A 15,679-nucleotide genomic window follows, 5' to 3' on the forward strand; every position below is an offset into this window, starting at 1 on the left:
TCAGAAGGTTTGGGATAAGTTTTCGCTTGGGAGGAGGATAAACCAAGAATACAGCCCGGCCCGACAGAGCCCTGCAGAGGAGAGGGAGGGAGGAGATGGTGTATAAAAGCATCCTTGATTCCTCCCCTCTCCTCCTCCCATCATCTCAAACTAGAGTCCTATAATCTGTCTGCCCTTCTCAATCCTTTGCACACCCCCCCGACCCCAGCGTCAGAACAATCCCCCATCTCCATCCCTAATCCACCATGGCTAGCAGCTGGACCCCTCCTCCTTTCGGCGCCCCCTGCTGGGTCAACGTCCCCGTCACAGACATGGCCCGTGGTATGACGTCTCGCATGCAACTGACAAACGAGGTTCGCCGGCTGACACATCTCACCTAGCCAAATCATTCTACACCAAGGTTTTCAACTGGGACATTCTGCCCCAGCCCGCCAACCTGGATGAGAAGCAAATCGTCCTGTTCAGCTTCCCCAAATCCGACTCCAGCCCCAATGCGTTTTGCGGCAGCTTCGAGCGCGTCGAGGCCGCCGCGCACACCAAGAGCGACAACGGCTATAAGATGTATTTCATGGTGGAGGACGACCAGAAGACCGCTGAGGTATGTTTTGCGTTGTTGGGATTTTATTTTTGTCGCACACCCAATATTCCCCCGCCCCTCCCCCCTACGTGGGTTTGAGGTAAAAGGGAAAAAAAGGAAAAAAACGGGAAAAGCTCCTGACTAGCTCTTCTGGATAATAGGCAATCATCGCCAATGGCGGAGCCAAACTTAGCGATCCCGTCCCGGAGGGGGACCATGGATTTATCACCCAGTGCCGCGACTCCGAAGGGAATTGCATCGGTATCTATGTTATGAAGAAAGCATGTTCGTGAAAGACAGGCGGGCAGGGCTGGGGGACTCCCTTGGCGAGTTCAGCTTGGGTGCACTTGTTGTAGGGGAGAGTTTCACATTGGCGCTGCTTGAATGCAAATTGCCACATCTGCCTGGTTTTTTTTTTATTGAAAAACAAACAACCAACACAAATTGAATCTTTGTTGTTGGCTCTCTGTCCCCGGTAATGATGTATGAGATGGACATAATAATAGTTGATCTTTTGCACAGTTGTATAGCTTTGACTGAACAGGTGACATCATGTTGCTTTTGAATTGATTAATTCTGATTCAGGGGATCTTATTATTGTAGATGAGCTATTTGCCGAACTGCGTAGCGCCAAAGGGTATATCAGACTGTGTGGCTAAGTATCTTTGTGGGGAAATATGCCGTGAACACATTGGAAACGAACAACAGCCCACGGAAATTTAGCCGCAGAAAGGCAACCACCAGTTTTGGTTGTGTATATCATTGATTTCCCATCCGCTCCCACATGCCCGTATTATTCCCGACCCACGCATCCAAAACCTGCAGTCATTCTTACTGATACATCAACCAACCAACTTTTGATCTCTTCTTGTTTACACAGGCGACACAGAGGCGGCCTGGACTTGCCAGCTGCTCTTCCTACAAGATGGAGCCGCCCCCAAGTCCCCGTGAACACTTGGCTGATCGGTGTCTGAGAAAGCAAACTTGGAGTCTGGAAATCACAGTGCGCCGTGTAGGCTCATACCCGGTCCCTCCCACAGCCCGGAGTCAACATGACTTGCCCAGCTCGACTAATGCATAATTCATTATTTTCTCCTCGTCCAGTTGCAAAGGAAACATCACTCCGATTCGGACTCCTCCGGTTGCATGATCTTCTCATCCAGCTCCTATAGGCCAGACACATCATATTTAGCATAGATCGAACTTATATATATACATAGCAATCGCAGACGGGGAGGGGGTGTATATAAATGGTCAAACCCACGTTACTCAAGCGCGCCTTCAGATGCGGCAACTGGCTTTCCTTGATCACCAGATGGCGCTCGTCATCGAGGTCCTCGACGATGTAATCGTGCCGCTCCTGGTCGTACTTTAGGATTATGGCTTTGACGGATGGGTCGCATTCTATCAGGACACCTGGACGGGGGAGAAAGAAAACAGAGGGAGATTATGTTAGTTGGGAGATTCATTTAGGTGCATTTGTTTTAGGCCGGTGGCCTAGGGTACACACCTTTTACAGCGCGTGGCATAGCTGGAGCTTGGTGTGGGAGAGAAAGACTTGGAGTTGAGGAGCCGTCATGATAGGTGAAGAAACAATCCTGGAAGATCTCGAAGTCGCAGAACGTGAACGGAGCTACAAGGCTTGGCGTTGAAGTAGGGAGTCATGTGATTCATCTGGATCATCAAAACTTTGAATCTGCGAAACTGCGAAACTGCGAAACTGCGAAACTTCCATCCATGCAGTTTCATGTATCGCTCACTTCAGGGAAACAAAACAGCGCTACGAACAGGCGTGGCGGGGTGGCTGCGGATTCTCTCAACCCCAGTGATACTCATAGCAAATTTGTAAGATGCACGAGCAACACCTCCATCCACAACCCGTCTTTATGTTGGACCGGCGTCGTTTCAGGATGAGAGAACCCTCCTGCAATTTCAATACCAAACGTCAACCGCCCACGCCTCTGTTTCAAATCAACAGGCGCCCTGACCCGGCCAGCTGTTTGCGGGATACTGGACAGCTGATGCGTCGATCTTGATATCCATTGTTTTATCTCTCCCAAAGGCGACGCTGAGCCGACTTTCCTCCCCACGCAATGCGATGCAATGTGGTGAGGTAGCGGCATACCCCGTATACATTACACTTTTCTGTTTGTTTCGCGGGATATGCTATATGGACGGATGCCAGTGTGAGACACATTTAACTAGATAAGGACTCTTGATGTGGACGCGAATCTTGTGATGAGAAAATTGCACGGTTGAACCTGCCAAATCAAATGTACGTGGAGAATGTTGGCCAAGTCAGAGCACACCCCTTATGTACTTCGTATGCCAATGTTTGACACGGAAGAGATGAAACATTGGGTTGATGTCCAAAATATATCCATTGTTTGGATGAAGCATTGGTTGCGGAGCACGAAGCATAGGATAAGCTCTTGAGGGTTTGGTGTCATCTCGCTCTGTCTTATACTCGACTTGAATTGTGGATGACACGGAGCGCTAAATATATAATGACTCCTGTATATCTATATCTATATCTATTATATCATATGCGTCATGTTCTTCATGCCCTGTACGGGGTACATGGATCGGGAACACAAAACGATCCACCCAAGCTTTTCCTTTCCAAGCTGAAGATCAGCAACTAGATTCTAAGCTTTCCATCTAGTTATGCAAGATCTATCATCTCACGCATGCCAGATGCGCGATCCTAAACTCCGCTAACTCGTTGCATACTGGCTTGGCGTGCGGTGTTCCCTGTCCTTATTGTAGACGGGCCCTTGAAAACGAGCGAAGGGAGTCGACTTACAAACTAGGTGATGTGGATTCAATTTATGAAAAATTCGCATCGCCGCAGTTCTAGCGCCTCTGCGGTTCCGTTGGTAATTGAGGGAGGCGACGTGTAGTCTGATTCGTTCAACCCCGTTTCTGGCGACTTTAGCTCGTTACACAGGACGAAAGACATTCCCATCGCGGATGTCCGGATGTATCAGTAGATTTTCATATTCATTCATAAACAAGCTGCGAATAAATTACGAGAAAATTGTTTGATACGAGATTTGGTTGGGAATGAAGCACATAGTTTTCGGACAAGTAAAAATTTTATTAATTAAACGTATGTGACATGAATGTAGGTGGGTATGTTGCTCTTCGGTTCTGTTCTGTTCTGTTCTTTTCTTCTTTTGTTTGAAACGTGACAACGGAAGGAAGAGGGTATCAAAATGGGAAGAAAGGGGAAAGGGGCGAGGGGGGAGACAAGATTGGATGAGATGGAAAGAGTTGGTAGTTAAAAATATGTCAGTAGATGCGGTTGATGAGAGGTACACAGGGTATATCCTGAGAAGACGCGGTGCGGGGGTAAACTAGGGATGGATTTTTCAGATACACATACAAGCGTTGATATATGGTGGCCCCAGATATCAAGGTGGAAAGAAATGGAGAAGAAAAAACAAGTCAGCCCATGAGAAGCTTGACGATGGAAAAGAACCTGCCTGCCTGATGAAATGGAAACGGATACACAAATAACCTCCTGAAGAGTTCTAGAAGTGAGGCGTATTGAGAGCCATGACCATCAACAGGCCGGAGAGCAACCCAGCGATCGGGAGAGTCATGACCCAGCCAAACAAAATGTAAGCTAGCTGCCTCCAGTTGACGGCTCCAAGATCGTAGTTCATCAGGGCGGTGCCCATAGTTGCGCCAGTGAGACACTGGGTGGTACTGACGGGCAGACCAAGACGAGAGGCCATGAGGACAGTGACGGCGGCGCCAAGCTCCATGGAGAAACCACGAGTAGGAGACATCTGGGTGATCTTGTTGCCCAGGGCTCGGATGATATGATAGCCAAAGAACCAGAAACCGGCGCCGAGGAGGAAACCGGCGACAACCAGGATCCATATCGGCGTGTCGGTTTCCTTCGAGACAACACCAGTGATGTAGGTGTCGTAGGCACCAACCCAGGGGCCGACAGCGTTGGCAACGTCGTTGGAGCCGTGAGCGATGGACATCATCATGGCACTGGCAACCTGGGCGTAGGTCCAGAGATGCTCAACTCTGTTATCGTAGCGCTTGGCCCTTGCGTGGGTTCTAGCGAGGAGGTCAGAAGAGTGGGAGACGCAGTCACGGGAGATGCCCTGGAGGAAGAAATATTTGACCCAAGACCAGAGGCGCGTGGGGCTATACACGGGGAGATGTCGTGTCGGGGCGAGCCAGCGCTCCTCAGGCTCGAGGAATTGCTTGCTTTCGAGAGCAGCGCTGTCATGCTCGGGGCCTTTCTCAATGGCAGATGGGTCAGGAGACTCGGAGCCCTTATCGTCGGAGGTTGTGGGTTTGATGGCATCTGGATCGGAAGATTTGTTGTTGTTGTTGCTGATGTTTTTATTGTTGGCTTCGGGAGAAGTGGTGTGGGCACTCTTGTAATAGTCAATGACGACCTCACCGTCTGCCTGGCCAGGGAAGTAGAGCCAAGGGTCATCGCGCCAGAGGATCGGTCCAAGCGGGACATGGTAGAACTTGACACGGGAGTCTCCAACGATGAGGCGGCGGTGGAAGTAGGGGAGGAAGAATGTATAGGCGATGGCGAGGAAACCGAAGAAGACGCCGAGGACAATACCACACATCTTGCCGACGCCAAACTCCTCATAGGACTGGCCGCCCGGCAGTTCGACGATGATGAAAAGGGCGAGGATGGCGGCGGTGATGGAGAGGTAGAAGGGGATCAGCCGCATGGCCCATTTTAACGGGTCACGTCTTTCGAGGACCGAGTACTTGACAGTCGCGAAGATGAGGGCAGAGAACGCAGCGGCAATGCCAGGAGCAATGGCCCAGGAGGCAGCGATCTGGGAAACACTGCCGCTCTCCCAGGACCATTTGACGCTGGCCTGGGAGGCGATACCAGCGCCGATGAGGGCACCGACAACGGTCTGGGTGGTCGAGACGGGGAAACCGAGTCTGGTGGCGATCAGCAACCAGGAAGCAGAGCCAACTTCGGCGCAGCCCATGGCAAGCATCATAGTGCCGGGCCGGGGCTTGAAGCGGTTGATGTTGATGATACCGCTCTTGATGGTCTTGGTGACTCGAGAACCCAAGGCAACGGCACCGACGAACTCGGTGAGCATGGAGAGGAAACCGACTTGAAGCATGGTGAGGGTCCTCGCGGCAACGGAGGTAGCGTAGGAATTAGCGACATCGTTGGCTCCGTTACCGAAGGAGGAGCAGCAGAAAGCGATAGAGATGATCGCGAGGATCCAGTCATATTGAGTGAGGACAGCCATGGCGAGAATGGCGAGAATCGGCCGAGGCGGGGAGGCAGTCCTGTGATATCCGTGTATACGGTACTGCTAACGAGATAAGCAACCCCAAGACGGCAGGGAGAGCACGGCCCTGCTTGGCGGATTGGCCCTTCGCACGACGAAGCAAGGGGAGGGGAAGCAAAAGGCGCTGTTGATGTGTGGCCGAGGGAGAGAGAAGAGAGAGCGAGAGATGGAAAAGAGGGAGGGAAAGCAACAGAACGGGGGAGATATAGAGATAGATATAGGGATCGCCCAGGTCTGGTCTGCTTCACAAAACGAGGTGGGATGGAGGAGGAGGGAAACGCGGTGAAGAAAGTCAGCCACTGCCAGCCAACCACTCGGCAACATGCGAGACAGAGATCCAAGAGGGCAGAAAGAAGAGAAAAGTGAAAGTGAGGAATAACTAATTAAAATAGAACAGAAAATAACGGAGCAGCACACCCTCCGCCGCGAACTCTTCTCAGCGTCGCCATCCCGCAGGCGTCCCAGAACGGCAACGCAGCCCTAATTCTAGATGTTTGAGCTCTCCCGACGCCAAGACCATGGAATGTCTTGGCGCAGCACTCGCGAGGCTTGGCGGCCCATGGATCCCGGGTTCGGCCACGGGGACCTCGTCGGCGGGACCCTTGGTCCGGCCAATCACCGCGGCGGGCGGCAGCACGTTGGTCGGTCTGCGCCGAGCTTATCTCAACGTCTGGCCACCAGATGCTGAGCTAATCAGCCCATGGGGCTTGGCATTGGTGGCGGGGGTCGGAGGAGGCACGTGTTGGACGTCTCGCAGCACGTTTTCCGCTGTGAGAACCACGGACCCTCGCGCCTTTTGCTTGGCGGCGTGGGATATGGGACGGGGACCGCGGTGGAGACTGCGCTGGAGTTTTGCGCTGGAGTTTTGCGCTGGAGCTGTGCTGCGACGGCGACACACTCCATCCACGTGCGCCAAACTTGTGTGTGACACGACCCCTGGGGGATGGATGGTGTCTGGATTTGTGTGTATCACCAGCAATAATACGGAGCAATGTCAGATCAATCGACTGTGTAGCTCTGCTCCTACTACACTGCGAACTGCGGCTGTAGTGATGGAACGATAGTAGCATGTTTAATTTTCATTCCCTTATAGAATTGGAATTCAACATGTACTACAACTGTACTGTACAATGCAGTATCGAGCAAGGGAAAAAAGTCTTTGAATCACATTGCGTTCTTTTCTTTTCTTTTTTCTTCCTCTTCTTCTCGCCTGATTTTTCTTTCCTCGGTTCCCTCTTCCTAGTTTGGAGAAGAGAATGAATGGCTGACCATCATGATTTCCGACACTTTCTTCCACGGCTCTGCCATCTCGCCATCTAGCGAAGTAGCCAGGTAGCCAGGTCCCAGAGCTCTCCGCTGGCTCGTCCAATGACAGCCATGATCCCCTGCACGGTTCCAGTCCGTTCGCTCTCTATTCTACAACGTGTTTGGATTGCGAATTGCTTATTTTTTTTTTAACTTTTTTATTATTCCCACCACCCCCACCCGCTGAACCACTGGCAGAACCGCTGCAACTCAGGATGAGAATAAATATAAACTGCCATAGCAAAAAAGCCCTGCTCTCACAGTTTTCCCACTCTTCCCACGCTGTTTCATTCGTTGGCTTGCATCCCCACCCTGTCCGTGGTCTGTCTTCATTCTTCTGTCCGTGGATTCGGCGTGGATGCGGATGGCAATGCAGAGCATCTCCAGGGTCCATGGCTTGCAGGGGTCAAGTTGCATGTAGGCAAGTGGGTCGTTACGAGTAGGTGGGATTTTTCATCTCACTCACATCATATCACAACCTAACCCCCAATGTGTGCGGACGATTCATTATCGTTATTCCTCTGGGTAGCTAGTCCAATCATTTAGCTTCCCCTGGGTTTGTTCTTTGCACGAGCGTTTCCAATTTCTGCCTTCTGCACCCTGGACCCTTGTTCCAGCTGTCTGCCTGACCTCTGCCTTGCCCAGGACGATCACGGTTCTCTATATCTTTGGTGTCTGCGTGTTTCGGGTATCTTTTCCTTTCTGCTCTGCATCGGGGGGATCAACTGAGCTATAGTTCCATTGCCGGTTCGCTCTTAAGGTCACTTCTTCGTTGTACACAAGCGGTGATTGTCTCACTTTTCCCCCAAGCCATTCCGAGTATCTCCTTACCAAAATGCAATATTTCAGCTATGGTATCTAGGAAGGAGGTAGACTTGGGGCCATAAATATATTTCCGGTGCATGTTTTTCAATAAGACGTTTGTTCGAATCCAGAGCTGAATAGTTCACTATTCCTTCTGTCATACTGATTTTGTTGCATTCAGATTGATCTAACTAACAATAACTTGAGTGAGCTCTGTATGGATCCGCAATCTGCGGGATGTTGCTTGAGCATCTATTCTATGCTGTTGATTCATGCCAAGTTCTGAGCTCAACTACTGAAAGCAGAAGCAGGGCTCTGATGCCCCCTTTGTCCCCGGGACTCGATATCCTGGTGTCCCTGATGTCAACATCGCGCATAAAGAACCCACATCAACCTATCCATATCGATGTGAGCCAGATCTCCTGAATCCCACGACTTCCTGCAAGAGACCCTCACGACCTACCGTCATTGACTTTACGAGCCCAACTCAATTGTCCCCGTGATATTCTGAGCTGGGGAATGAATCCTCGACTGCCATTGCCACCCTCACCCAACAGCCCTGGTGTGCTTGAGTGGAGAATCCAGCACAGGAGGAGGAAATATACGCCGCCAAAATCAAACCAGAATGCACCCTGTCACAGCTATTGTCCAAGATTTAGAAATCACAGCGATGTGGCCCTCGCATCAGCTGTGCAGAAATATATGTGGCAAAATGATGAACTTAGTCCGTCGGAAAACTTCGAGATGGAGCGGTTCTCGAGAGGCTGCGAATTGCGAGACCCTGTCAAATAGCGGCTCTGGTGCAACTGCAGATAGAATGCTTTCTGAGTGGGAACTGGTAGCTTGCTGACTTCGGCTAATCAACCGATAGATTCCTCCCCGAACCCTCATACAGGGTGTATCGGGAATGCCATGGCTTGTGACTACTGCTTGCTGTTTCATTTTATTTACCGGAGACCCATCTCATAGTCATGTAGGATCTAACGATTGCACACCTATCTATATCCAGATATTTCAGCGGTTTGTTTCGATTCGACTTACTCCTTCCCGTTCCCCGCTCCCCTTTCTATCACTCGAGCCAACCTGGGCCAAAAGTTGGGATATCGAGAGACCCCCTTGGGCACATGTACTGCCTTTCCTTACCTAGGTAAAACTCGGCCCCCTGCCCCTTTCTCCCCAGCGATGCTCGACAGACCCAACCGCGGAGGTGAAGAAATACACCAGATCATACTACATCTTTCGAAGCACAGATTTTCACACTGTCTCCCTCCCTGCCAGCTACCTGAAAATCTCGAGCATGCCCGCATCTTTATGTTGAAATTTCCAGATATTCACCTATCCCTGTGCGAATATATGCCAGTCTCTCTGGCAGCAGCTATCAGACCTCTGTTAATATAGAAATCTCTAGACGCTGACCACCCTGACTTTCTCCGAGATACTCAAACTTTTATTGTTATTGAGATTTCCAACCAGCCTCTCTGCGATTCTTCCGCGTTTAGTAGTTCATTCTTCCACTTCCGCTTCATTCATTATTCATTGCAGTCCTGTACGCACTGCACTTTCCATAAGAGGGAGCTGCGGAGCAACCATCTCGAGAAGCCCATACGCCTTATATAGTTATCATCCAGTTATCCGTTCGTTTTGTAAGTTGTTTCACTTGTTCAGGGAGGAGGTAGCATCGTTGCCACGAGCCGAGGTAAAAAAAAATAACTTGCGGCTTCGGGCAGACTTGATACTTAGCGAGATGCGGGGGATATTTTGTGACATCACATCATTTATGCCTTCATCTCATATTTAATACAGTTGTTGTCCTCTAGCATATACAGCACGGCATATACATTTTTTTATTTCTTCCATATTGTTATTCCCACTGGGCGCCTTCATAGATCCTACTGCGTAACTTCAAATCTGTCCTTGGACCATGGCTGCACCCGGACTGGAAATGCAGCTCCAGGCGCTCGGAATGATTAAGGGCAACCTTCCCACAGACCCTGTCGATCGCGCCAATGTGGAACACTGCCTACGCCACGGTTACGTTGTTCTGGAGAACTGCGTCACCAAGGAAGAAGTCACCGTTGCGAAGGCTGAAATTGATCGGCTGAGTGGCGCCGATCCAATGAAGGGTCGCAACACGTTTGAAGGACTGAATACGAATCGCATATATTCACTTTTGAACAAGTAAGTACTGGACCATCATACTATCTGCCTCGGTAGTTGGCTTGGCCGCGGAGTGAGACTGATGCATACTTTTGGTCGTCATAGGACGAGGGTATTCGACAAGTTTGTAATTCTTCCTCGTGTGTTGGCCTTGAACGACTACTTTCTGGACACTGGTTACAATATTACTGCGTTTCACACCATCCAAATCAATCCCGGCGAAGACGCTCAGGGCATGCATCACGGTACACCCGCGAACCGCACGAAGGCGTGGTTCGCCGAAACTAACTAATCACGAAGTGTATAGATGATGCCTTCTGCCACGTCCCACGTCCCCGCATGCCGTTGGGGAGTGCGATAATTCTGGGTATGCCATCCCGAAGGACATTTCGGATAAGACGATGATTGCGTTGACCTGATAGTTTGAAAGCATTTGATGAATTCACTGCCGACAATGGCGCCACACGTGTCGTCCCTGGTAGTCATCTCTGGGGAGCCGATCGGCGACCCGAGTACGAGGAGAGCACCCCGATGGTCTGTCCCCAAGGGAGCGTCGTCTACTTCCTTGCGACGACGTGGCATTGCGGCGGACCAAATAATTCCCCTAACCCACGGAAGAGCCTGACGGTCCAATACTGTCAGCCCTATGTGAGGATACTGGCCTCTTCTCGATTTCGACGACCCTGCTGACTCTCCTCCAACCATCCACCACAGATCCGACAGATCGAAAACCAAATTCTTGCAGTCGATCCCCGAAGACTCGCAGAGATTCCACAACGCATTGTCGAGATGATGGGATATCGGATTCATGCGCCGTTTATTGGCTATGGTGTGTTTCTCTACACCACTCCATATGTCTAGGTCTTGCTCAGTACTGATACTAACACTTCACATTCCGTTGCGCAGCCGACGGCTTGAATCCTGTCAGCGCGGTACGCAGGATGGTAAATTGGCTACAAGCTCCGCTGGACCCCAATCCCCCGGCGTTCACGTCGAAGTCAGGAACGGCAGGAATTGCCAAACTGTAAATAGCAATAGGGCATTCGTCATCTGTAGGCATCGAGGAAGATTTTCCGTATGCTCTAGAAATTAGTCGTCTCCGGCCTTAAACCTTAGCCTACGACGAGGCGATGCTGAATCCGATTAACGTAGCGTAGCCTGTGGCTTGATGTCGGTTGGGGTTAGGCCGTCGCGAACTTCCAAGAGTCAATGGCCCAATAAAAACCACTCGTCTCCCCAACAACGCAGGATTGGTTGGGTGCGGTTCGATCTCGAGGAGCATTCAGATCAGACCGTTGATGCGTCGGAAACCTACCAAACTCGAGCCCTTCCCAATCCGGTCTAGTGTCCGAACACGAGCTTCAGGACCCGAAGCTTGGGCCAACTCTGCTGACAGCGACAGGTTACAACCCCTGAACACTTCCAATGTCCGCCCAAGGGGTGAAGGAGGATGCGAGAAGTCGGACGTCAACCCAAGAGCAAGCAGAGGCTCGAACCATGCTCGAGTCTAGTCAGCTGGCGCAAGGTGTACGCAAGAGGAGGCGAAGTTTGGTTACTATGACGAGTCGGTTAGGTTTTGTTCGGAAATGTTGGAAAGAATTCAACATTGCGCTGTCCATTTCTGTGTATATAAACGAGTCCCATACTCGGTCTCGAGGGGCCAGCTCTCTATCTTTCCCCTATATAGGTTTGCAGAGTTCTACGCTTCGTCGTCACGGTCCCTCGTCCATTGCTGCCCGCTAAGTAATATCCAACGAGATGGCGGAAGAAGAATTTCATGACTTTTACAAATACATCCCCTCAAAGCCCGCGGCAATAATTTTCATTGTCCTCTTTCTGTCAACCACCAGCCTTCATAGCTTCCAACTTGTCAAGAAAAGAGTCTGGTTTTTTATCCCTGTCGTCCTTGGGGGCATCTGTGAGTGACTGGTGTTTGCCATTTATCGGTCAGTCAGCATCGCATGTTTGCTTATATCCTCGCGTGCAGTTGAGATTATAGGGTATATCGCGCGCATCGTCTCGAGTACCCAAGCACCTTTATTCAAAGATACCCCGTACATCATCCAATCGTTATTTTTGCTACTCGCACCGGCGCTGTTTGCTGCGTCGATATACATGGAATTAGGACGTATCATCGCCATCCTCCAGGGGGAAAAGCTTTCGATAATACGAAGAACTTGGATGACCAAGATCTTTGTCTCCGGTGATATCCTTTCCTTTGTTGTCCAGGGTGCTGGTAGGTGTTACCCTTGAAACTGGCTTTCCAGCACCAAGATCCCTATTTTTCATACTTTGGCTCTGGGCTCGTACGATATGCATGCATCAAACTAAAAGCAAATTAGGCGGCGGAATCATGTCTAGTGGGACAAAATCGAATCTCTCGTTAGGCCAAAAGGTAATCATCGTCGGCCTATGCATCCAACTTACGTGTTTTGGCCTCTTCGTCATCATCTCAGCCATATTTCACCGCCGGATGGCTGCTAGACCAACAACAGCATCACTATCCATCCAGGTCCCCTGGCGTAAATACATGTATTCTCTCTACGCCGTCTCGACCCTGATCATGATCCGTTCCATCTTTCGAGTCGTTGAGTATATTCAGGGTGCTGATGGTATCCTCCTGCGTCATGAGTTTTACCTTTATGTTTTCGACGCCGCGCTAATGTGGATCCTCATGGTGGTGTTGAATGCGGTGCACCCAGGTGTGATATCGGAGTTGTTGAAGGGAGACACAAGGTTGAAATCTGTTCGCGTGGGTATGCACCCTGAAGAGCTTGAGCTAACCGATATCCCTTATGTTGGTTCGAGACCAATCAGAAAACAAAGGCCCAGTTTCGCGGAGACAACATATGCAAGACATGCCATCGCGACGAGGGGCTTGGCTTGAAGTATTCCCATACCTAGAGGAGGAGATGTGCTTCTATATTGCGATTTCCCCTTTGTGATATAAGGGATAGGAACCTTCTCTCGAGCTTGCATGCTTCTAGAAAGGTCAAGCGGCGTATGTGTATGTTACCGTATACTTGCGTTTTTGAGGTGTTTCGTTTTGTGCGCATATTCCGTTATTGGGATTATGTTCTCGAAGTAACCAGATTAGAAAAGTCTTGTTCATTTTTGGCCCATCCTCCCTTAGTCCTGGCTTACGTGCATACTTTGATCCGGGGATCTGTTTACTTGGGAGAAGTGTGTCTACAACGGGGTCCGAGATGGTCTCGAAAAGATTTAGGGAATAGAGCCATGCATTGTCTCCTCTTAGAATCTGAAACATAAGGACGATGTTTGGTATGCCGGGGGGTATATATATTAATGGAATGAATTACCATTAGCAGAATTTAAATCCGAGTCTTGCAGGTTCATGCCAATTATTTTCATTGGCCATGCAATTGCATGCCTCCAGCGCTCATCTAGACTTCTAGATACAGCATCAATGACTTGCTCGGCCCAGCCATCGGCCCACCATCGCGCTGGGGCTCGACAAAGCAAAACACAAAAGTGCGCCAAAAGCACTAAGCCTATCGGATCTCGCCGCTTCCAGGACAGTAGAGTCTGCTCAGAAAATATGATCGGGAATCGTAGAGCCATCGACCAGTCCTTGCGTTTCGTTTCTGCCATGACAAAGGAGTCCCAAAGTTGTTGGATGGCGACTTGATAAGTCTCGTGGGGTGTGGCGTGGGCATCTCGAGTAAGGGGCAAACTGTGGTAGAATTGCTCCATGAGCTCGAGTCCCTCGGCAATATCTAGAGGGAGGTACCGACGGTCCGTAATCGTTGGCCCACGTTGAAGCAGCATCGCAAGTGGGCCATCAACAAGAGAGTCCCAGGATGATCGTAGAGCCTCCATGGCAGTTCTAAGAAGTAGGAGCACATCTAGCAACTCTCCGATTGGGTCTTCCATTCGTCCGTTGTTCACTGAGAATTTTGACGAGCCGAATGCAAAATAGATTGTTAAATGAGAGAATGCGAACACGGCACTGCTGTTAGACCTCGTTATTTGCGACACCGTCGAACGAAATGCGACTACCGCATCATGGTAGTGTGCGCGTGCCAATTCCTTGTACGACCCTTTCCTATGATCAGAGTCACGAAGATGGCAGATATGTAGGGCAGATATGGCGAGGATGATATGCATGAGGAAGGGATACGATTGCGCCTCTTGGGGGACCGTTATCTGCCACACGGACCTGTAGGCTTCGTAGTCAGAGAAGCAAGCGAACGAAGTCGTAGCGTAATGATGCATTAACTCGAGTTGCTGCAATAGCGGGCTACGATTGTGTGCGCAGGTGGTAGGCGGGGAGATGGTTGAGAGGCCGGATGGGAGGAAGCTGTTCTGTTGCGTTTCGTTCGATGGTTGGCAAGGCTGAAGGCGACTGTGTGTCGGTGGTTTGAAGCTGGGGGTCTGGCTCCATTGTGACAGGAAGCTGCAATTCACGCGGCGATACTTGCAATTGCGGCAATATGGTGCCTGTTCGTCACACTGTAGACCAGGCAAGTTAACATCGCTGCTAGGGAGTCCATAGTGTACATTACACCTCGCAGCGTGAACTGAGATTATTCGAAAAGACCTGCCTTGACTTTTCTTGCTTTGCATTGTTGGCAGCCATTGCGCGACTTCGTTGAGATCTTTCGGGCGGTGTGGTCGGTTGACATATTATGGAACGGATAAAGTTAAAAGTCGATTATAAGCTAGGTGTACTCCGTAATAGGTGTGCTCCGTAATATGCACCAACTTATATTTATGGATTCCAGGCACAACTGCACTGTTGTTGTCAGTTGTTCTTTGGGCTGTTTGTGAGTGACGAGTGATAAATGATAACCAGAAAGTTAACACTCAAAACAGTTGGCCCTAGGCTATCTATTATGGACTAGCGCACCGCAAATATATGCCTCAGCTGCCTGCATTGCTAATACAACCTTGGAACCACCTCGACGTGCCCGTAGTTGAAGAGTCCTTCACCACCTGGGCACTCCGGGTTGACACTTAGTCCTTGCTAGCGTGATCATATGATATAGAACTCTATTTGAAACCTTCTATCTGATTGGTGTAGAGATGCATAGTTTTTTGTTCATACAACCAGCAATATAATCATTTAGACTTGTTTGAGAGATATTGACTATAGAAAAGCAACACTTATCTAAGTTAATCCTTGATGTTTGATAGCAAAGCAAGTTTATTTTCACTCATTCTTACTTTTATTGTATGAATATAAGAAGTTAAACTCTGGGTAATTTAATTGGACTATACCATGTCAGACCAACAAGGACGTGGTAGAAAGTGGTGAAGTATATCAATTGATGAAGCATGCATATATATAGCTATATGATCTATATTAAATAATAAAATGGAACTAGAACTACTGCTATAAAAAAGATAAAAGTGATTTAGAATAATCTATAAGATTAAAACTATTAAAAGAATGAAAAATTTGATTCTGATTTTATACACAGTAACACGGCTAGTCTAATCTTCTGAACAATGCCCACGCCAATAATTGTCTTGATTCATACCAACACAGTTAACACATCGAGGA

General features: G+C 49.6%; 7 protein-coding genes across 7 annotated transcripts; 3 read left to right on the plus strand and 4 right to left on the minus strand.

Annotated features, from left to right (window-relative positions):
- Positions 1-245: 245 nt before the first annotated feature.
- HCBG_08615 (uncharacterized protein) lies at positions 246-870 on the plus strand (the record flags this gene model as incomplete). Its single annotated transcript, XM_045435664.1, has 3 exons — positions 246-321; positions 381-598; positions 739-870. The coding sequence occupies 3 exons, from the start codon at positions 246-248 to the stop codon at positions 868-870; spliced, it is 426 nt and encodes a 141-aa protein (XP_045283764.1).
- An 825-nt stretch (positions 871-1,695) lies between these two features.
- Positions 1,696-2,106, minus strand: HCBG_08616 (RNA polymerase II transcription factor B subunit 5; the record flags this gene model as incomplete). Its single annotated transcript, XM_045435665.1, has 3 exons — positions 1,696-1,743; positions 1,842-1,993; positions 2,088-2,106. 3 exons carry the CDS (start codon positions 2,104-2,106, stop codon positions 1,696-1,698), a joined length of 219 nt encoding a protein of 72 aa, XP_045283765.1.
- A 1,554-nt stretch (positions 2,107-3,660) lies between these two features.
- On the minus strand, positions 3,661-6,019 carry HCBG_08617 (phosphate-repressible phosphate permease; the record flags this gene model as incomplete). The annotated part of the gene is made up of 1 exon (XM_045435666.1): positions 3,661-6,019. The coding sequence occupies one exon, from the start codon at positions 5,842-5,844 to the stop codon at positions 4,114-4,116; it is 1,731 nt and encodes a 576-aa protein (XP_045283766.1).
- A 250-nt stretch (positions 6,020-6,269) lies between these two features.
- HCBG_08618 (uncharacterized protein) lies at positions 6,270-6,789 on the minus strand (the record flags this gene model as incomplete). The annotated part of the gene is made up of 2 exons (XM_045435667.1): positions 6,270-6,556; positions 6,672-6,789. 2 exons carry the CDS (start codon positions 6,787-6,789, stop codon positions 6,270-6,272), a joined length of 405 nt encoding a protein of 134 aa, XP_045283767.1.
- A 3,127-nt stretch (positions 6,790-9,916) lies between these two features.
- HCBG_08619 (phytanoyl-CoA dioxygenase) lies at positions 9,917-11,180 on the plus strand (the record flags this gene model as incomplete). Its single annotated transcript, XM_045435668.1, has 5 exons — positions 9,917-10,173; positions 10,258-10,397; positions 10,583-10,800; positions 10,867-10,981; positions 11,059-11,180. The coding sequence occupies 5 exons, from the start codon at positions 9,917-9,919 to the stop codon at positions 11,178-11,180; spliced, it is 852 nt and encodes a 283-aa protein (XP_045283768.1).
- Positions 11,181-11,577: 397 nt separating this feature from the next.
- HCBG_08620 (7-aminocholesterol resistance protein RTA1) lies at positions 11,578-13,039 on the plus strand (the record flags this gene model as incomplete). Its single annotated transcript, XM_045435669.1, has 3 exons — positions 11,578-11,716; positions 12,152-12,388; positions 12,495-13,039. The coding sequence occupies 3 exons, from the start codon at positions 11,578-11,580 to the stop codon at positions 13,037-13,039; spliced, it is 921 nt and encodes a 306-aa protein (XP_045283769.1).
- Positions 13,040-13,455: 416 nt separating this feature from the next.
- On the minus strand, positions 13,456-14,752 carry HCBG_08621 (C6 zinc finger domain-containing protein; the record flags this gene model as incomplete). Its single annotated transcript, XM_045435670.1, has 2 exons — positions 13,456-14,625; positions 14,681-14,752. 2 exons carry the CDS (start codon positions 14,750-14,752, stop codon positions 13,456-13,458), a joined length of 1,242 nt encoding a protein of 413 aa, XP_045283770.1.
- Between the last annotated feature and the right edge of the window lie 927 nt (positions 14,753-15,679).

Source organism: Histoplasma capsulatum (assembly GCF_000150115.1).
Source record: "Histoplasma capsulatum G186AR genomic scaffold supercont2.16, whole genome shotgun sequence".
Taxonomy (NCBI): Eukaryota; Fungi; Ascomycota; class Eurotiomycetes; order Onygenales; family Ajellomycetaceae; genus Histoplasma; species Histoplasma capsulatum.